Source organism: Neofelis nebulosa, chromosome 7, assembly GCF_028018385.1.
Source record: "Neofelis nebulosa isolate mNeoNeb1 chromosome 7, mNeoNeb1.pri, whole genome shotgun sequence".
NCBI classification, from domain to species: domain Eukaryota; kingdom Metazoa; phylum Chordata; class Mammalia; order Carnivora; family Felidae; genus Neofelis; species Neofelis nebulosa.
This window is the reverse complement of record NC_080788.1, coordinates 81,281,306-81,304,203: the sequence shown is the minus strand read 5'-3', so window position 1 is coordinate 81,304,203 and position 22,898 is coordinate 81,281,306. Positions and strand designations below refer to the sequence as shown.

The following is a 22,898-nucleotide window of genomic DNA, read 5'->3' as shown; positions in this document are numbered from 1 at the left end:
ATATGCTAAGAAATTTAAAATATTTTTTATTTAGAAAAATAATTATAAGTTGAGACAATGATTACTTTTCCTACCCAAGTATGAGACATTTACACAACTCCATATAAAAGGGTTAGAACAGTAACTATCCTTAAGACATTAGTTTTAAAGCACTATTTAAAATAGCTTAAATTTTTATCAAATATATCTAACATTATAAGACAATCACTTTAAACATCTAATTTGAGAGAATCATATAAACAACTTACCTTTCAAAGGGTGCTTGGACTCTCTTAATTACATGGTAAACTAGTATATCTTTTGCCAACATGTATTTGTCACTTATTGATGTTATAAGTCTTAGACATCCAATAAGCTCAAGATAGTTATAGCATTCATTTACTATTGAGTTTAAGTCAGCCACAGTTGTTGCAGTATTTACCTATAATGAAGAAAATATACCCAGTTTACCCATTTACGTGTGAATGATATTTACATTCAAATGACACTTACTACTTTAAATTTAATTCTAGAGAACACCAGAGTGGAGTGAAAGTATATCAAGAATTATTTTTCTATAATAAATGTATGGCAATCCAGTTTAATAAAGTGTAAATTTCTGCCTTCAAGAAACATAAGAGTATAATGCCACTTTAATATAGAAATTTATTTACATCTGAGGCAACAATTGACACAGAACAGTTACATAGCATGAGAGAGGCAAATGAGATAACCTGAGATTTCATGAGAGTATCAGCTAAGACTTAAAAGAGGGATAGAATCAAAAGAATAGTTGAGGGAAAAACATAAAACAAAGAAATTCTTGACCATTTATATGACAGACACTTCCATATAGGTTAGCTCTTTAACAAAATTACACAGGGAAAGAAAGATTAAATATAGGAAGCATTCAGGGTGCCTGAGTGGCTCAGTCAGTTAATCGTCTGGCTCTGGATTTTGGCTCAGGTCATGGTCTCATGGTTTGAGATGGAGCCCCGCATCAGGCTCCGCGCTGATGGTACAGGGGCTTGGTATTCTCTCTCTCTGCCCCTCCCTTGCTATAAACAAACTTAAAAAAAAAAAAAATAGAAAGCAGTCAATAGTCTATTTGAATAGAAAACTTCCTTTTTATTTCTTCCTTCCAAAAGACTTTTTTTCAGAGATTTACATGATTTTCCTCATTCATTTCAGATCTCTGCTGAAATCCCAGAAGTTTTTCCTGACTACCCTCATCAAAATACTACCTTCACACTCAGAGACTAACAGTTGGGTAATATTACCTTATGCCCCCAAACCCCACCTGAGTTTTAGTTAGGCACACAGCCAAACTTTCCTTACAGCTCAATGTGGCTATATGTGATTAAGAGCTGTCTAATGGAATGTGAGTGTCAAACTTCTCTGAACTCTACTTCTATTTCCTCCTTTAAGAACAACCTTCATGTAGATGAAGACGATGTCATGATTACACAAGAGATGAGGGAATCCAATTCCCTAGATGACTTGGTGTATCATAACTATACTGCTAAAATAGAAGCCCTCTGAAAGGTCAGAGACCATTTTACACTTTGTGAACCATAGGGCGTCTATTGCAACTACTCAATTCTGCCACTATAGTGTGAAAGCTGTCACAGACACAAAACAAATGGGAAATGGGTAGGGTTGTGTTCCAATAAAACTTTTATTTATAACAAAAGAGGCAGCAGGCCAGACTTGGCCTACAGCCATAATTTGTCAGATTCTACACTAAAATCTAGATAATAAGTTTTGGAGATATGAGTATCTGTTGGGGTCTCTGTTAGGGAAGCTAAGACTAAGCTCCAACTTATTATACCCCAAACATTATCTCCTCTCTTATTCTGTTTTACTTATTTTTTTAAATGTTTGTTTATTTTTGAGACAGAGAGAGAAAGAGAGAGAGAGAGAGAGAGAAACAGAATATGAGTGGGAGAGGGGCAGAGAGAGGAAGAGACACAGAATCTGAAGCAGGTTCCTGGCTCTGAGCTGTCAGCACAGAGCCCAATGTGGGGCTTGAACTCACAAACTGTGAGATTGTGACCTGAGCCGAAGTCAGATGCTTAAATTACTGAGACACCCAGGTGCCCCCTGTTTTACTTATTTTTATAATACATTTTACTACATGACAGTATATTTATTTATCTTCTGTCCTCCCTCTAAAATGTAAATTTCAAGGAAGCAGGGACTTTGGTTCACTACCCTATCTTCAGTGATGAACCAGTATAGGGTAACTAGTTACTTGTTAACTAAATGAATGAACAAACATGGATAGAAGCACAGAAATAGGAGTAGATAAAGCCATGAGGAGGGCTGGAAGTCTTAAATGCCCTAATGAAGAGCCTAACTTTGTTCAATAGGTATTGAGAAGTCACTGAAGATTCCTGAGGAAGAAAGCAATGTGGTCATAACTACTTTTCAAAGAATCATCCTGAATAAGAATATTAGAATAATATCCTATTTAAGCCTAGACATAATTTGAGTTTGGTACAGTAAGTGCATTTGAAATAAGAAGGAAGGGCTGAAGATAAGCCACTTTTAGAGACAGATGACTTGACACACACTGATAAATAGAATACGGAGGAATGAAAATGACCCATTCTCCAGAAAGGCATGGAAATAAGAAATCTCTTGAAAACAAAAATCAGGCAAAAAAACCCCACAAATTCTGGGGAAAAAATAGTTCTGTCTTAAATATATTTGGCTTAGTGTGTCAGCAAGATTCAGATCCTATTTGATATAAAAGTCTAGGGGCTCAACAACACAAGTCTGGGAATCATTTAGAAGGTTATGGGCGAGGAGAAGGTTTCCAAATAGTACAGAGTGAGGACTGTTAAGACAAACCTAAAAACTATGCCAAGTTTCAGGAGTAGGAAGAAGTAAATATTTAAAAAAAAAACAAAAAACAAAAAACCCACAAAAACAAAAAAACAAAAAACTGTAGAGATGAATTCCAAGACAGTGGTGATTACAAAAGGAGATGAGGAAAGAAAGGCCTTTGCATATGGTGATTTAGATCCCTGGAGATCAGCTACAAACTAGGGAACTTGGGATAATGGTGGTGGGAACAGAAGCCTGACTATAAGAAGAAATGAATATGAAAGAGAAAGCTGAAACAATGAAGTTATAATAAAGTACATGTTTTAGTAAAGAGGAAAAAAGGAAAAATGAGTTGAAGAGTTAAAGGGTTAATTTAAACTACCATTTTAGGATGAAGTGTTTTGGGCCAAATAAAAAAGACAGACTTCCATCTTTCTTACTTTGTAGTTTTAAAACTGAGGCTTAACAAGATTAACTGATATGCCCAAGGTTACACAGTTTATAGCACTTATTTTAAATTAAAATCTGACTTCTGAGCATGTGCTTTTAAACATTAAACTATACTACCTATCAATTGAGACAACAGAGTAGGCTTAAACAGGAAGGAGGTTAAAGGAAAAAAAGTTGAACGGATTTCAGTGTCTCCATTAGTTTCCAAATCAGTAACATGTATGTAGACAGGGATACTTATAGGGCATTATGATAGTTAAATTTTGTTTGTAAGGTCATATGTAGTACAGGGCTCAAAAAATCATAACTATTTTTAGGTGGAAACACTGAGTCTCCCCACTGTTTCCATAAAGAAGAAATTCAGCCTTGTCCTTCTCTCCACCTAGCACTCTTACCTCCCTGTAGGAGTTAGAGTAAGTTTTTTGACTGATAAACCAAGTCCTTGCTCTCTTCATATCCATGTGCCTGTAGGAAAGTACACTTTCATCTATCTGCTCTCTAGCAGGCAATAAGGAGCCTGCCTTATGTTGTTTCTAGCAGGGTAGATAAATCCATCTAATTCTGACGAGTGTTAACAAGCCATTTTGACCAAAGACCAAAGTCACATTATCCAATTGGTTGTATCAACATTAAGCCTGGCCCTTTGATCTCTAGTTGTCTGACCTTACTTAATATCTATCTCTTAATTGGTTGTGAACTCTGCTGGTAAACAGAACTACTGATGATACACCTTAACTACCACAAAAAGAGAAGTATTATTCTATCATAGGTCCATCATTTATATTCAAATATAACTAGAATATAGTCTTTATTTTAATAAACAAGTACATTTCTTACCCTGATTATCATTTGTGCCACGTCAAAGTCTGAAACATCGTCTAAAATTGGTTGGGTATTTTCTGGTCCATAAACAAGGCAGTTAAACAAGGTTTTAGAAAAGAAACCAGGTGAAGGACCACCATGAACCAAGGAAATGGCAAGGATTTTGCCAGCTTCATAGTAAAGATTCTCTTTCAGAGCTGTAAATACAGATAAAAATACATCAAATATAATTATTTTATTATTATAAGATAACCATCATGTGATGAATACATATACAGTAAAATTAAATACCCCAAAACTTAGACTTAAATAAATGTAAAATAACTTAATTCACAGAAATTAGAATCATGTATAAAATATAGATCTCACCTAAATATATTTTTCTGAATAAAAAATGACCCATAATAGAAAAATGTAAATACAGAAAATCTTTTAATACAAAAATCACCTATAATCCTATCACCAGAATAACCAGTGTGCACATTTTGATGTAAATTTCTCATATGTATATTACTATATACACAAATAGTTTGACTTCTGCATTTTTTCACTTATTATATTGTAAACTTTTTCTGTTATTCAAAATTATTCAAATTTACAGTTAATAAATGTATTAAGACTAATTTACAAATGTGCTACAATGTAAACCATCTTATAATGGCTATGTTAGCTAAGTTACATTTTCAATTATATGAGACACAATATTAACACCTATTTCCATATTCTTGTTTATATATCTTTGGTTACTTGATTACTGTAAACTCCTACATATGCTAGTAGTTCAAAAGACGTAAACATTTTTAAGGTTGTTGATACATAGCGCTAAATTATCTTCCAAATGGCACAAATGTACTCCCAACAGTATATGCTATCTTACCATGTAATCACAGATTTCAATATTTTTAAAATTATCATTTAAAATGTTTTAGCTAAGTGAAGTAAGTCAGAAAAAGACTAATATCCTATGATTTCACTCATATGTGGAATTTAAGAAACAAAACAAACCAGCGAAGGGAAAAATATGAGAGAGAGAGACACACACACAAATCAAGAAACAGACTCTTAAGAATAGAGAACAAACAGATGATTACCAGAGGGGACAGAGGTGGGGGGATGTGTTAAATAGGTAATGGGGACTAAGGAGTGCACTTGTCATGATGAGCAGAGGGTGATATATGAAGTGTCAAGTTACTATATTGTACACCTGAAAGTGATATAACACTGTATGTTAGCTACCTTAAATTAAAATAAAAACTTAAAAATAAATAAAATGTTTTGGGTACTTTGATAAATCAAAAAGATATCATGTAAATTTTCCTTAAAATTGTTCTGAGCAAATTATTAATAAGTAACATTATCAATACATGAACTAAATGAAATCTCCTCAACAATAATAACTTTATATGCAATGTATTAGCAGTCACATTTTACAGTTGAACACCCTGAGTTCCAGAGAGGGCTACATAATTAACCTAAGGATGTAAAACTACTGAAGCAGATGTGTACAAAACTGAATTCAGATTTTGTGAATTCATGCACTCATTCACTGCACCAAAACTATCTTGAGTTAACACTGCTGATTATTTGGAGTGTGTTTTGTTGTTGTTGTTTTTTGTTTTGTTTTTTTCTTTAAAAAATTTTTTTTTTTAACGTTTATTTATTTTTGAGACAGAGAGAGACAGAGCATGAATGGGGGAGGGTCAGAGACAGACGGAGACACAGAATCCAAAACAGGCTCCAGGGTCTGAGTTGTCAGCACAGAGCCCGACGCAGGGCTCGAACTCACGGACTGTGAGATCATGACCCGAGCCGAAGTCGGACACCCAACCAACTGAGCCACCCAGGCGCCCCTGTTTTTTGTTTTTTAAAAGGAGTTTAGAATTAAACTCAGTGTAGTGCATATAATACAAATAAATCTTGATAGTTCTCAATTATTTTAATGATTCAGGCAAAAGTGAGGAAGTTCTATGACATACATAGAAGGAAATTCAAATGGAATAAAATGAGACTTCTTTCAAATTTCCTCTTACAGCAAAAGTGGTATAAAAGCTCCTAAAGAGTGCTAGAATTAACCATGCTTTTTTTTTAATTAAAAAAGGTTTTTTAACCATCTTCTGAGATGCATGTTTTAATTCCTTACCAGAGAAGTATCATATACATAATTTCACACAAAAAATTCTTGAAAGCAAAAGTACATTAAAAAAATCCATTACAGGGGCGCCTGGGTGGCTCAGTCGGTTAAGTGTCCGACTTCGGCTCAAGTCATGATCTCACAGTTCGTGAGTTTGAGCCCCGCATCGAGCTCTGTGCTGACAGCTCAGAGCCTGGAGCCTGCTTCAGATTCTGTGTCTCCTTCTCTCTCTGTTCCTCCCCTGCTCTGTCTCTGTCTCTCTCAAAAATAAAGATTAAAAAAATTAAAAAAAAATCCATTACATATGGACCAGAATAGTATCTGATAAAAATCCTAGGTTGTAAAGAAACATCCTATCAGCAAACTCCAAATATGTGAACAAGAAGGGCTCAAATAATCATCCATTCCATTTGGCTACATTATTCAAATGAAATTACAATGAATATAAAGTACATTTTTAAGAAGCTACACTTAATTATGAATTCACTCCAAGGAGGATATTTGTTATAAAGAAATTAAGCATATTCTTAAATACAAAACGTTTCACTATAAAATTTACTTGTAAAAGTATCACTCCCCCTTCTCTTTTCTGTGATTCAATCGGTATCTTATGAACAAAGTGAACTATACATTTCGACCACAGGACTGAATAGTAATTCTAACCAACTATCTCCTTCTTTATACATGGTATCTTCAGTAGGTACAATAATAAATAAAACAATTACCTTGAGAATTTAGAGACAAGTTCTTAGACAAGGACCCTTCAAATATTGGTGAATTCTCAAGATGCTGCATTAAGAGACTTAGGAATTCTTGCTTTGATCCAGGATGTTCTCTTCCAAAATTATCATTTTCATTAACATATGCTACTTCAATTGTGTATGAAGGATTAAAGTTTTGATTTCTGAATCCATCTAAGGCACTATTCCAGATATTGGCTTTATTAATCCATAATCTTTTAGCTTTTTTTTTAATTTGAAATCCTAATTCCATTATTATTGTTGATATATCTCTTCTAAATTTGCTGCCTTGCCTATAAAACATGAATTTAAACATAAAAGTTAAGTACTCTAAAGTACTTCATGTGACACAGCAGTTATATAGCCAATAAAAAAATAGAAAACTACATTAAAAGGAAGTTCTTCACCAACTCCCACCCAAAAGCACACAATAGGTCCCCTATTATTTGATTTGATTCTAAATTCTTGACTTCTTCCCAATTTCCTACCAAATTAAATGTAATGTCATAAATGATTTATGAGAATGTTGATAGATCTTTATATCAAATTTGATCATTTTAGTAGATTCAGATGTAAGAGTCAGAAGCTCAGAATCTCACCATCTTGGCCAATGGCTATAATAAACAGTTGCTTAAGCGTATTTCAAGTTCACGAGATCCTTTAAAAATAGAACAAATATAATCTTTGCTTACTCTATGAGAAAACCACAGTTGTAAGAGATTACACGATGTATTTTTAATCATAGAGTTAGTTAACAGCAGAGCTAATATTATAAACACAATTCACAACCCTTTAAATTGTACTTTTTAGTATAGACCAGTAATTCTCAGAGTGTGGTTCCAAACCAACAGCAGCAACATCATCTGGAAACTTATTAGAAATGCAAATTCTTTTTTTTTTCTTTCAAGATTTTATTTTAAGTTATCTTGACACCCAATGTGGGGCTCAAACCCACAATCCTGAAATCAAAAGTTGCATACTCCACTGACTGAGCCAGCCAGGTGCCCCAGAGATGCAAATTCTTGAGCCACACAACAGGTAAACAGAACCAGAACCTCTGAGTGTGAGGCCTAGCAATCTGTGTCTTGATAAGACCTCCAGGCAATTGTATGGACTGACTCAATTGTCCCCACCTCAATTTCTCCATCTGTACGTGGAATTAATGTACTCAAAATAATTCTGTTTGGAGCAATGCCCATGGATCATGTTTCTACATCAAGTATAATTTTTTTCTCATCCTAAAACATTATAATGCGCCAATGTGGGTCAGCCTTTGCTTTTTTTCTTCACACAACCCTCTCACTATTCATTAACCCAAGTTGCAGGAAAACCAGTCTTTTGGAAATTAAGACTATCCGTCAGAAGTATGCCTTCATGTAGCAGGTTGATTTCTTGCTCCTGCCTGGAATGGAAATGCCAATGCTATTCTTTTAGAATATGATGTTAAAGCATGGAACAAGGAATCAAACTTCCCTGGTATAACATCTTTGGAAACCTACATATTAAAATTTTTAAAACTAAGGTGAACATCTTTTTTGATACTAAAAGTAATATAAAAACATTTTTAACAGATTTTCAGTTAACACAAGTGGTATCTTACAACAGCAATTCTTTACTTTTTGAAATAACTTCATATTCAAACACTTTTGGAATACTCCATATTCCATTTCTATCCATAAATCTAGTTATCAAATATTTTCACAGAAATTCTTTACTTTCTCAGTTTAAACTCGATACTATTGTTAACAAAAAATATTTCAACATGTTTAGCTACTATAATGTTACTTGTCTGTTTTTTTTCTTAAGCTCCTTTGTAAAGTTATATATACTTAAAAATCTTAACTTCAGCTGAATAAATACCTGACACAGAATAAGGTTGTAATTCTAGTCTTATTTAAATGTTTATGAATGATTTTAAAGTTACTTATTTTGCTTTTATGAAAATATTTAAGCATCGCTGAGCGCGGTGGTGCGCGCCTGTAGTCCCAGCCATTAGGGAGGCTGAGCCAGGAGGATAGCTTGAGCACAGGAGTTCTGGGCTGCAGTGCGTTATGCCAATCGGGTGTCTGCGCTAAGTTCGGCATCAATATGGTGACCTCCTGGGAGCCGGGGACCACCAGGTTGCCTAAAGGAAGGGGTGAACCGGACCAGGTAGGAAAATATTTAGGCATTAATACAATACAATAATACTTGTAAGTATGTCTTAAACTTTCTAAAGAGGTGACATTTAGACCTCTGACATTGACAGCAAATATATTAAGCAAGTGATTATAAAGTAAAAAAATAGTATCTATATTAAATGATTCCTTCCTTTTAATAAAGTAACACGGTATACTTGATATTTTAAACTACCTTTAAAATGATCTATAATATGTATTTTACATCATGATTTAGTACACAATAAATTTCATACACATTCTTTCTATGTGCAGTGCAATCTGGTATTTTACATTCTATTTTAGCCTGTTTTTCTTTTTTTCATGTCAGTTACACTGACTTCATGATGATATGTTGGTCCTATAGTTTAAAAAACACTCTTCCAGGGGCACCTGGGTAGGTTAGTTGGTTAAGCTCCTGATTTTGGCTGAGGTCATGATCTCATGTTTTGTGAGTTCAAGCCCCACATCAGGCTGTGCACTGACAGCCTGGAGCCTGCTTGGGATTCTCTCTCTCCCTTGCTCTCTGCCACTCCCCTGCTCTCTCTCTCAAAATAAATAAACATTACAACAAAAATAAAAACGAAACAAAAAAAGCCTTTCAGGGATGCTTGGTGGCTAAGCTGGTCAAGTGTCTGACTGTGGCTCAGGTCATGATCTCTCTCTGCTGTCAGCATGGAGCCTGCTTTGGATACTTTGTCCCCCTTCCTCTCTGCCCCTCACCTGCTCACAGTCTCTCACTCAAAAATAAACATTTAAAAAAAAGGAAAGGAAAAGAAAAAGAAAAAACACACTCTTCCAGAATACTAAGATCAGCTAATATGCTAAGTGTATAAAGCTACTTCCTATTGTAATTTTTTTCAAAATAGAGTTTTATAGGGATTGCCTGGCTGGCTCAGTTGTTAGTGCAAGTGACTCTTGATCTTGGGGTCATGAGTTCAAGCTGCACATTGGGTATAGAGCTTACTTTAAAAAAAAAAAAAAAAAAGTTTATATTTTTCTCCAATTCAAAATACATACCTCAGAAGATCTTTATGCTGGGCTCCAGGTGACTGTCTGGGTAATTTAGGTGATGATTCTTCCAACAAACAATCAGTTATTCCCACATTATTAGTGTTGGGTAATGTATGCTTTTTGGCTTTTTGGAAATCCTCTGCAGATTTAAAACCCTATGTTAGCATTATAGAAATATAGGAAGAAACTTTTCAATAATATACATTTGAAAAAAAACATCTGTATTCAAAATTGCAAAATATTACCTGAATTGTAGAGAATACCTCTACATTCCAAACACTCCCAATTTTGTTCCCATGATCGTAATGAGGAACAAGCTAAATGTGTTCCGCTAGAACCACAACACTGACAGCGCTTTATTTCCCATTTGCTGAGGATATAAAGAGAAGCAGATGTTTACATTTTGGTATTAACTTGGTCTAATTCCAACCACTAGCACGACCATAGGCCAGCACATATAACCACAGATAACCAGCTCTTCTACAAAAGGAGGAAAAATAGATTATCTGCTTTGATACTATATTACTTTTTCTTCAAGTATTTTTTCCTATTTCATTTATTATGTTTATAACCTCCTCCTCTAAATATTCGCTAATTTAAAAGACCTAAACTAAATATCAACATGTACATGCACATACACAAAAATATAAACACTAGAAAGAATATGATTAAGAAAGAAAAAATTTCTTTTACATTTGGAAATTACTACAGCCAAAGGGAGATTGCTATGTGAATGTGTCCAACATGGAAGAAGCATTCAGTAAATATATTATTTACCTAAAATATCTTTCCAATTCAATGTGAGGAATTACTTCCTACAAAAGATTGTTCAGACACCGATACTGGGCAGCTCAACAGGATCCAGATCTTACTATCTTGCCCATATTCATATTCTCTTATTTGTTCCCCTCCACCCCCACCCCCACCCCCACGTTTCCCACTAGGCTGTGTGGTATGTGTGTTTTCTGTATAGGTGTGGGTATGGGTTGTGGTGTGGTGCCTACTTTTCGTTTGATTATGAGTAGACCCTCAATGAATCAAAATGGATATACATTCCGAGTGCATGGATGTGTAGGTGATGAGAGAGGCAACTGGAAACCCTCCTGTCCAGTAGGTATAGGTGAATCTCTCTCTGTGTGGATATGGGATATGGGTCTACAGCTGTTTGTCTCCCCAGCTTCCCCCGACAGTTCTGCCAAATGATGATGAAGAGAAAGAAGAGCACAGCGCTTAATATATACTAGGACCAGTTCTCACTCTTATACGAAAAGTTTAATCCTTGTAATTTTAAAACGTAGGGAAAACCACTGTTACCCTTCATTTTAAAGAAGCGGAAACCATAGCATAGACGGGTAAATAACTTGCCCAATTAAATTTACACTGCTAGTAAGTCTCAGTGAGGCTTCCAACCTAGTTTACCCGGCTTCATTCAGGCCCATGCTCCTAACCACTACACCATGGTGCCTTTCAGCAAAACTGCTTTTCTATCCCTAGGACGAGGGAGTGAGATTACCAGAAAAAGCATTCAAATGGCAGGTATTGTGCCCCAGGAGAAATGAGAAGGGATAGCAATCTCGAATAACTGCTAGAAAGAAAAGGGAGCTTGGTAACTACTGACTGGGTGAATAAATTTAGAAAATATCAGCATTAATGAACGTATTTGCTTCTTAGACATCTAAAGGGCTGGGGCGTCTGGGTGGCTTGACTGGTTAAGCGTCTGACTCTTGATTTCAGCTCAGGTCATGATCTCACCATTCATAGGTTTGAGCCTTACATCAGGCTCTACACTAACAGTGTGAGACCTACTTGGGATTCCACTCGTGCTTGCCCCCGAACCTGCCCTCAAAAAACAAATAAATAAGCTTAAAAAAAAAAAAGAAATCTAAAATACCTTATTGTTTACAAAGCACATCTATATACATCATCTTATCTGTGTGTCAGCACAACTCTTTAGAGGGGGATTATTGGTGTTTACAAATGAATAATCAGGATCACCAGTCACATAAGAATATACAACACTTGCCATCTTTGATAAGATCTCTGCCCTTAAAGAATTTTTAGTCTAATGAAAAAAACAAACTTGAATAATGTCAATCATATTGTAACATGCACACAAAAGAAAAAAACCCAGCCCAGAATGGGAAATCAGGAGTGGTAAGAGCTGCTTAGGGAAATTTTTCAAAGCTGGCAAGACATCAGCTGAGTCTTTGCAAATAAGAGGTATCTTACCCAGCCAAATCACTTTCCATGAGAAACAAGGCTCCTAATATTCTGCTTTGCACTTTAAGTTTCAGCTTGCCATGTTAAGTAAGATTGCATAACAGGGATTAAAAATTTATTGAAATATCCTCCATAAATTTCAACAAAACTAGATTGGTTACTGTTTATTCTACATCTTAAAAAATGAAGACACTCTTGATTTCTAGTATCCAACACAGTATAGTGTACACAGAGGGCACATAATGATTATTGATTCAGATTAGAGCCAATATCCACTGACAGTACTTAAGAATAATCAATAAATTTCAAATGCCAAACCCTTTTTATAGTGATCCAAAAGAATACTGCTAGATTATTTTAGTTAAATTAAGCTATGGAATAGTGCCATCCAAAAGAAACACAATGCGAGTCATTTAATTTAAATTTTCCTAGTACATGATTGAAAAAGGTAAAAGAAACAGACGAAACGAATTTCAACATTTCCAAAATATGATTTTGCTTGACATGTAATCAATATAAAAACAAATATAAAAAATTATATTAACAAGATACTTTAAAACTTATTAACAAGATAAAACTTATTAACAAGATACTTTAAGTTATTTTTGTCTTACTGTTATGGGCTGAATTGTGTCCCCTCCAAATTCATAAGTTGGAGTCCCCAAACCTAGTACACCTCACTATGTATCTGTATTTGAAGATAAAGCCTTTAAAGACATAATTAGGATAAAATGAGGTCATATAGATGGGCCCCAATTTAATATGACTGGTGTTCTTACAGGAAAAGAACATTAGGAAACAGGCAGAGGGACAATCATGCGAAGACAAAGTTAGAAGGGAACCATGTGCATGATAAGGAGAGAGGCTTCAGCAGAAATAAAACCTGCCGGTACCTCTATCTGGAACTTCTAATCTCTAGGATGGTAAGAAAATAAATTTCTGTTGTTAAGGCAGGCTTAGCAAATGAAGACATTTAAAACACTTCTCAATTTGGAGTAGGCACATTTCAAGTGTTCAACAGTCAATGTGGCTAGTGGCTACCATATAGGACAGTGTAGCTTTAGAAAATGAAGGCTCAGTAAATACACCACAGAAATAAGTTACAACTATGCGGACAATAATTTCTCTGTAAAAGTGCATTTAATAAATATACCTGCAAGTTAAAACTTCAAACATTCTAAGAGCCAAACTACATTTCACGAACTAGAAAACTACTTCCTCAACCGACGGTTTAAATAAGGACACTAAACACATGGGACTTCCCAACATACCTATCAGGTGCATTATAGTCTCGCCCTTCTTTGCAACGACATCTCCGGACATCACAATGCTCATAGTGCTGCAGAAGTTCTTGATAAGCATTTTCCTCTAATTCCCAAGATGCATCTCTGTAAATGAAGAAAGATATAAAATACACTTTGAACTAAAATTTTACATAAAAGGATTGGTAATGAATATAAAAAAAACTTTTCACATACTTGGGAATAAGGATAAAACTTTTGTTTTTTAGGATTAATCATTCTTTTCAAGATATATATCTATTAGTGTCATTTTATCCTACAGTTAATTATTCTTACAGTGAATTTTCAAATGTTAAATGAAAAATTAGAAATTTTCTAAAATTTACATTTTTCCTAATATTTCACTTCTAATTTTTAAATGTCAAGTTTAGTGCCATTATTTCTGGATTCCTCCTCTTTAAGTATTAAGAAAATCCTTCTTATACACTTTAAACCACATCCTGATTCTCTTAGATAATTTATACATACCATTGTGAAGTCTGTTACTTGGGTATAAGTCAACCAATTAATATTGTACACACTGAGGTATTTATTAAGAGACTGTAAGTCAATTAATGAGACATTTAAGTCACAGCCCCTGCCCTCAAGAACTAGCAATCTGGGAAGAAGGAGGCAGTTTTTTTTTGGGGGGGAGCAGCTTTACATTTCCCCATTTAAGATGGCTGCTTATTTATAATTTTGATCATTCATAAATGATTATTTTGATTATTTCTACTGTTATTAAATACTATATTTAAATTATCTTTTTTGTCAAAGGCTAAATGGTACTCACTTTTCAGGAATATGAATTCCCATTCTCAACATCTCTTTCTGAAATATATCACTATTATTGCATATTGTGCATCTAAAGAAAAACACTCCTGCATTTATTGCTTGAACCTGTAATAGAAAACAGAAATCCATTGTTAACAATTTAATAAAGTATCAGGTTATAAATTATAACAGCTAACAGAACATGTGCTATTTTTTACTTAATATATTATGAAAACAAATTTTCTATGCTAGTTCTCAAGCTTTGATAAATGAAGTTATTCTATTGCTAAAATTTTGAAATTTTTCCCCCAACGATCAAAAATAATTGTTAATGAATCGGCTATTCTTAGCTTTACATCTATCACTCACATATTTTTCTCAACCTTTGTTATTTTTTCTTTCTTAGGTCATTTTCTTTTTTTACTGTTTACTTATATGAGAGAGAGAGCAAGGAGAGGGGGAGAGAGGGAGGGAGGGAGGGAGAGAGAAAGAGAGAGAGGAGAGGGAGAGTGAGAGGGGGAGAGGGAGGGGGAGAGGGAGAGGGAGAGGGAGAGGGAGAGGGAGAGGGAGAGAATGAATCCCAAGCAGGCTCCATGCTGTCAGCACAAAACTCGACATGGGACCCAAACCCACTATCATGAGGCCAAGACCTGAACGGAAATCAAGAGTCAGACACAACTGACTGAGCCACCCAGGTGCCCCTAATGTCATTACTGTCCTCAAATATTGTGTTATCCATCACTCTCTGTGAATAAAACAGTAAAAATATTGACTTACTTCATCTGGAAGGGTGTTTAAATAAGTATTACTATAAATCATTCTTGGTTCTGTTTTTAACTCAATCTCGAAGTTACTTTTTTCCTAAGAGGGGAGAATTATAAAACCTATTCTCACTTTCAGCTCATAGAAATACAGAGCCCTCAGGCAGAGAGTACAAGGAAACAGAAAACTATAAACCTATTAGAAAGAGTAGCCAATCTCTATTAAAAAAAACTAGCAGCACATATTCATTTAATAACTATCTACCCCCCATTGTGTAGGTGCTGAACACTATGCTATGTACCAAAAATAGAAACATAAAATAACTTAGATCCTATATCAAGGAATTTTTGTGAGGTACAATTATAATTTGCAAAAGAGTGTGTCTTTAAGTATATACATGGAAGAGAGAGGAAGAAGTACCTAAGTCTATGTAAGAGCCTGACAAAAATGTCACAGGAATTGCGAGGTCAAAGCAAAATTTGGAAGAGGAAACAAAGGTTTACCAGGAAAATAGGACAAAAGACATTATAAGGAAATGGAATTGCACATATCAAGTTTCCATGGCAAGAGAGAGCACAATGTGATCAGGGAACTAATTAATAATATACTTCGGGATTACATGCTGGCAATACTGAACTTAGTAATGAGGTTAGACAGGTAAATCAAAGCCAGTAATGTATGTGAAAAACTGGTAAGGAATAAAGCATGCAGGAGAAAAGGACAGTTAGTAGGCTCCTTCGAAAGTCTAGCTTAAAAAAAAAGTGTCTAAAGTTATATCACAGAGGGTTAAGGCAGAGGCTAGCAACAAATAAAGATACACAAAAATATCTACCAGGTTGAGCTGACAGATGGGGAATTTATGAATGATAATGAAAACAAATTATACTTGAGGTTCAAAGAACATTAGTAGTGAGGCACCTAACTGCTATGTCAGAAGAGTGAGCAACTGTTGGTCTCAGGCTCATGGGTTCAAGTCCCACATTTGGTGTAGAAATTACTTAAATAAATAAAATATAAACAAAAGCAACCACCAAGTAGCAAGTGGGACACACACACACACACACACACACACACACACACACACACACAAGAATGTGGGAGGGAAGGGGTGTGTGGGTGGCTCAGTCGGTTGCCCCGACTCTTGATTCTGGCTCAGGTCATGATCTCAAGGTTCTAGAGATAGACACATGGAGCCCCAATGGTCAGGTTCCGTGATGACAGCTGGAGCCTGCTTGGGATTTTCCCCCTCTCTCTACCCCTCCCCTTCTCTCAAAATAAATAAATAAACTTTAAAAATGTGCGAGGGAAGCAACAAGTTACTAAAATCTGTGAACTAAAGGGTTTTTAAGCAACTATACACAGATACCAAGATCTTAGTAAATAGAGTATATAATACATGAAAGTGTCTAGTATGGAGGAAAAAACAACATGGGGCATATGGAAGATACCAACAAGACCAATGCAATGATGGAGGAATCCAAACTGAACAAGAATAGTGGCAATTCTCTACATACACAGAGTGAAAAGTTTCCATCAATTTTTAAATGCTTATTTTGAGAGAGAGAGACAGCATGTGTGCACACAAGCAGGGGAGGGGCAGAGACAGAATCCCAAACAGGGCCTGTGCTGTCAGCACACAGCCCAATGTGAGGTCCAAACTCACGAATGGTGAGATCATGACCTGAGCCGAAATCAAATTGGACACATAACTGAGTCACCCAGGCACCCCCAATTTTTAAAATATTAATCTGCATGCTCTCCTCACAAAATCCCAATGTAGTGGTCACAAATGATGAAATATGCTTAACCAAATACAATTCTCATTCTATTTCTTCATTCTGTTTTTCCTTCGACTTTTTTATGTTAATGAAGTTCAGGAATTAAAAAATTTTTTTCTTTGAGGGGCTCCTGGGTGGCTCAGTCGGTTAAGTGTCCAACTTCAGCTCAGGTCATAATCTCACAGTCCATGAGTTTGAGCCCAGCATCAGCCTCTGTGCTGACAGCTCAGAGCCTGGAGCCTGCTTCGGATTCTGTGTCTCCCTCTCTCTCTGCCCTTCCCCTGCTCATGCTCTCTGTCTCAAAAATAAATAAAAACATTAAAAAAAATTTTTTTTTAATTAAAAGAAATTTTTTTTCTTTGGGTATTGATATATAATGGGAAAAACTCCATTTACTACTTCAGTTAAGACTTGTGACAGAATGGCAAAGGCACTGTCAGCTCCTTTATTGAACATGACTCAAGAATTAGCTTTTACTGGGCTCTAATCAAGTAATAACGGCATGTTAGTATTTGTCATAGGTGTCCGTGTGGCTGTGATTTTATATTATATTTGCATAAAGTAGGCCTACACTGTTGTAAGAATATTATTTTAACTTTTTAATGACGGGATTAGAAATTTGGTATTTTCAGTGTTCACACAAAGCCATATGAATACTAGGGTCAAGTCTGAGAACCTGTTTCATTATTAACAAATAATTGAGACAAATCTTAATTGTTTTGAAAAATAATATACTCTTACAAATTAACAAGAGGATACATTTGGTAATAATTACATTCTTTCAAATACAAATTCTTAATGAAGAAAAAACTGTTTTTGTAAAATTGTCATAAAATGTGAATTGTTCCTCATTAGGCAAAGATAACTCTTCCTGATATTTATGAATTGCACTCTCTGGATCCTTTTTTTTTTTTTTTTAATTTTTTTTCTTTTCAACGTTTTTTATTTATTTTTGGGACAGAGAGAGACAGAGCATGAACGGGGGAGGGGCAGAGAGAGAGGGAGACACAGAATCAGAAACAGGCTCCAGGCTCCGAGCCATCAGCCCAGAGCCTCACGCGGGGCTCGAACTCACGGACCGCGAGATCGTGACCTGGCTGAAGTCGGACGCTTAACCGACTGCGCCACCCAGGCGCCCCACTCTCTGGATCCTTTTTTACAAACACTTCTTTGTAAGAATTGACAGAATTTATGAAATTTACCCAACAAAATTAGGCTCCGCCCTGCCATTTTTAACTGAATAATCCTACATATAAAAAAGTTCAAGGCTCATGCAAAAAACAAAAAACAAAAAAACCCCAAAAAACCACTCAAGTATTTTTCTTTATCTAAATTGCATTTTATTAATAATACAAATAAAAACTGATTTATCAGATGAAGCTAAAAAACAAGGCCTCATTTTAAAACATAATGTACCATATTAAGGGCTTTTGGGTCTATGGTATAACTAGGACTGTCATATTTCTTCCCAGATACAACCTAGAAGTCAAGGTTTTGACATTCATCTAAGATTACCTGTAATAATCCTAACTCACATAAAAAATCTCTTTTGCAGACATTTACAGTGGGTGACAGTTAACATTATCTCCTACCTTTTGTTACATTTTTGTCATATCCCTTTACCCCACTGTTAAGTGAATATGAATATATAATTTCATAATTGTTTTTTAAAATGCATACTGTTGTTTCTTTATTTCATTTAGTTATATACATTCCTGATCATCTGATTTACTTTCTTTATCAAAATATATCATCAAAATAAAGATATGTTTGAGGTCGCTTCAGTGTTCAAGTTTGCATGTGCTTTTCTTTTTCTCAGCTTTTAATTGTCCTAAACATGACTAGCTTCATTTTACAAATATACATGATATTGCTACCAAGTCAGGTTTGATACTGATTGTCCCGACAGTAAAGCATTTAAGCTTCTCCCCAAAAAGAGCTGTAGGTACTGCTGCTCTTGCAGGTTTTGAAAACTGTACTTTCCCAACAGTTATCTCTTATGAAAGTTCTGCTTAAGGTTGTTGTTCTATCAGTGGGTTAAAAACCTTTTGTTTTAAGCTTCCCTGTGGAAGACTAAACGCTGTGTTGTGCCACCCACTGCTAAACTCAGTATACAGTGTGACTTAAAGACATAAGTTCTGTAGTATTTCCTGCAATACACTGGCCAGCATCTGTCTGTATGTCTTCACAGAACACTGGCACTCATGAGGACAAAGTACAGAAAAGTTGTGCACGGTTTCATTTTATTAATGCTTTTTAATTTTAAGGCACTGCTTTTCTCAGGTAAAGCTAAAAAGGGACATCAATATGCTTAATCACTAAGACGAAACAAGAAAATCAGTTAACAAAAGATTACCACACTATACACATAGAAATAAAGAAAATAATAAAGAAATCCCTTAAAGCAGACTCAAGATTGGTACAGTTGGAAAAGCTTTGGGATATTTCACTGCATGTTTGTACAAACAACACACGCTGCTTTCCTTTTCATCCTTAGATCCCAGAAGCTGGCTTTACCTAGTGGAGATGTTTTCGGGACAACAAAGACAAGGCCAAGAGTTCCACGAATTCATGAAGTTCTTCCCCTATCCACTGGCACTATGAGGCAGCAACAGTTTTTAAATAATTAAACCTTGTTCTTTTTCTTCATGTTTGTAGTGTTTCACTGAAAACTTTTTAAATTTTATTTTATTTTGAGAGAGAGAGCACATGTGAGCTGAAGAGGAGCAGAGAGGGAGGGAAGGAGGGAGGGAGGGAGAAAGAGAGAAGAGAGAAAATCCCAAGCAGGTTCTGTGTCAGCACAGAGCCCAGCATGGGACTTAGTCTCACAAACCAGGAGATCATGACCTGAGCCAAAATTAAGAGTCCGACACTTAACCAACTGAGCCACCCAGGCACACCCTCACTGAAAGCTTTAAAAAAAAAAAAAAGAAAGAAAGAAAGAAAGAAAGAAAGAAAGAAAGAAAGAAAGAAAGAAAGAAAGAAGCCATCATTCTACTCTTTCCTCCCATCAAAACTCAGTAGTGACATGAGGGTAAAAAGGTAACTGGGAACACCTAGGCATTAATATAACAAGATTATCCATAATGGGCTACTGGTAACACTGTACATGGTTAGACAGTGGGCAACCAAGATGAATTTCAACTGCCCATGACATTAGATTGAGGTATTATTAGCTCTGTGGGCTGACATTTAACATTAGAGTAACAGCATCTTGTCACACCGTCACTCTGACAAAATCCTATGTAGCAATGAAACTTGGATGACAGACCAGTTTCTTGAACTTCACATGTGACTTTAGAGACATAGGGCTTTTTGGCTCAGATGCCTTGGCATCTCACATTGTTTGCAGCAGATTAAGGCTGGATAGTTCAAAAAAATACAGGCAGTACAATTCCACTGAGACCCCTCACCATCTTCTGTGTCTTGAGTCCTTGGTGTTTTGATAGTGGACCTTTGATCTTTGGGTTTTGGTGGCACAGGATCTACAAATCCCATATTGTCATAGAAGTTATGAATAGTGCTGAGATTAAAATGTGGTCTTCAGGTTTAAAAAAGATCAATTTCTTTGGTTAATGTCAAGGTCAATCTGGAATGGTCTACTACAATTCTAAACTGCTACATTTCTTTGAGAGAAGATATTTGGGGATGTGGAATTTAATCTTTTCAGGTGCCCCTGAGTTAGAATATTTTCCATTTCAATGACCTCAGATTTTAGTTTAACCAGCTTTTTCTTTTGAATTTCGAGTTCTTTTTAAGTTGTTCTATTCTGGCCTTCTGGTGTACCAAAAGAACTTGAGTGTAGACACCATCATCAGATCCCACACTCAACTTCTGTGCTTCACTCATTCTATTCACATGTGCTACAAAGTAGGATCCAATAGGTGCATTTGAATATTCTCTATTTCTACATAATGATCAGGATGGCTTAAAAGATTTGTAAGTTCAAAGGTAGGGGACACAACCCCTGGTGAAACTGCAGAGGGTTTATTACGAGAAACTGTAATTTTGAAAGTATATTTTTTACTGGGCTGAGTGACCACTACTTGAGAAGAAACTGAAGTTATTGCCTATTGTTTGATTCATTCAAGTACTTTACTATTATTAGTACTTTTAAGACTGTCTTGAAATATGAGGATTTATAACATCTTTTAACTTTAAAAAGTACTTTTGTGGATAACCTATAATCAACAATAACATTATATTTTACTAAACAATAATAAAAGCCAAACTTTAATAAAAGCATTAAACTTAAATCCTTTATTATTTGGCATTCTATTAACTATAACTATCAGTTGGCCGGTTCACACATGTACATTATTGTATATGATGTTATCAATAAGTGAGATCTTTTTAAAATCTTCAAGAATCATCTGAATCAAATAACTGTTCAATTACTTAATGTTATGTGTTGTATGGTATTTACTTAATAACTTGTCATCAAGTTTAACATACAAGGTGGCTTTCAAAAAGAACTAATGCTTTTAATTCATTAAATAGTAATCAGTCCCTATCAAGAAGCTGTCATATAGTGTTGACCACAGTTGTTTCTGTTTTTTTGTTTTAAAGGCCTCTTAACATTTAAGTATCTTAGCTTACAATTAAATTATCATTTCACATATCTTGGTCTTCTAAGCTTAAATATGTAAATGGACTTGGGAATTAAATCTGTGTTTTATTCACTGTGAAATACAAACAAAAGCCTTAGGTAAAAACAACAAAAATGTTCAAGCATAATAAAAACTAAAAGGTAGTATTCTAAACTATTTATTAAAATATTAGTTTGATATTCACTTCAAAAGAGTAAATTTCAATAGAGTAATTCTTCAGCACAGTATATTTCATATGTAAAATATGCTTTAATTAAGCTGTTTTTAAAAGTTACAAGTACAGGTAAAATACACATGTCAACTCTTTCCAATTTAAAATTCAAATCAGGGCACCTTGCCATCCTCAGTTGGAGGAGCATATGACTCTTGATCCCAGGGTTGTGAGTTCAAGCCTCATGTTGGGTGTAGAGATTACTTAAATAAGTAAGTACATAAACTTAAAAAAAATAAAATAAATAAAATTCAAATCAGCAAGCAACAAATTTTATATCAGAAAAAGTTTACAAGATATCTTACCTGTAAACAGTCTCTATGAAACCAAGCATTCTTACAACAAGGACTTCGTAATATGCTGTAAGTTGGAATAGGCTCAATAAATTCCAAGCAAATGGTACATGGTAAGGAGTCTCTATAATTATTAGATGTAATTATTTGAACAGGTCGATGGTTCCAACAAAATGACCTAAAAATATAAATTATTTAAAAATAACATCTAATTAATTGCAAAGCACAATCAGGCTAGCATTGTAATTTGCATTTAATAAAAGAAAACTCGTTTGTATCATAATTAACCTATAATAGACAGGAACCTTGGCACTATAAATCCATCTCACAGGGAGGGGGGATGGACTAAATGGGTAAGGGGCACTAAGGAATCTACTCCTGAAATGACTGTTGCACTATGTGCTAACTAATTTGGATGTAAATTAAAAAAAAAAAAAAAAAAAGAAAAAGTAAAGGAAAAATAAATTCGTGGTTGTAAGACATTCATATGAATGGGTATCATTTAAATTTAACTTCATATTTCTCTCTAAAGGAGTGATAATGAATAAAAAGTTGAGAAATACTATTGTAAGATAATGAGAATTTGAAGTTGTTCTGTCTCTATCTCTTTACCTAATAAAGCTTGACTATTACTAACTTTAAAAAAAAAAACTGGAGAGTGTTATGCTAAGTGAAATAAGTCATACAGAGAAAGACAGATACCATATGTTTTCACTCTTATGTGGATCCTGAGAAACGTAACAGAAACCCATGGGGGAGGGGAAGGAAAAAAAAAAAAAAGAGGTTAGAGTGGGAGAGAGCCAAAGCATAAGAGACTGTTAAAAACTGAGAACAAACTGAGGGTTG

General features: G+C 35.0%; 1 protein-coding gene across 12 annotated transcripts in view; it reads right to left on the bottom strand.

Moving 5' to 3' along the window:
• G2E3 (G2/M-phase specific E3 ubiquitin protein ligase) overlaps nt 1-22,898 on the bottom strand; it is a 64,084-nt gene that overhangs the window by 6,870 nt on the left and 34,316 nt on the right. For all 12 annotated transcript variants that reach the window (XR_009264361.1, XM_058738718.1, XM_058738725.1 and 9 more), the window contains 8 exons: nt 22,065-22,230; nt 14,418-14,524; nt 13,616-13,732; nt 10,370-10,494; nt 10,131-10,263; nt 6,940-7,247; nt 4,099-4,280; nt 249-421 (listed from right to left, as the gene is read on the bottom strand). Coding sequence is in view for 11 of the 12 variants with exons in the window: in XM_058738718.1 (XP_058594701.1) it covers nt 249-421; nt 4,099-4,280; nt 6,940-7,247; nt 10,131-10,263; nt 10,370-10,494; nt 13,616-13,732; nt 14,418-14,524; nt 22,065-22,230 (1,311 nt within the window). In the remaining variant the exon portion in view is untranslated. The remainder of the gene's footprint in view (nt 1-248; nt 422-4,098; nt 4,281-6,939; nt 7,248-10,130; nt 10,264-10,369; nt 10,495-13,615; nt 13,733-14,417; nt 14,525-22,064; nt 22,231-22,898) is intronic.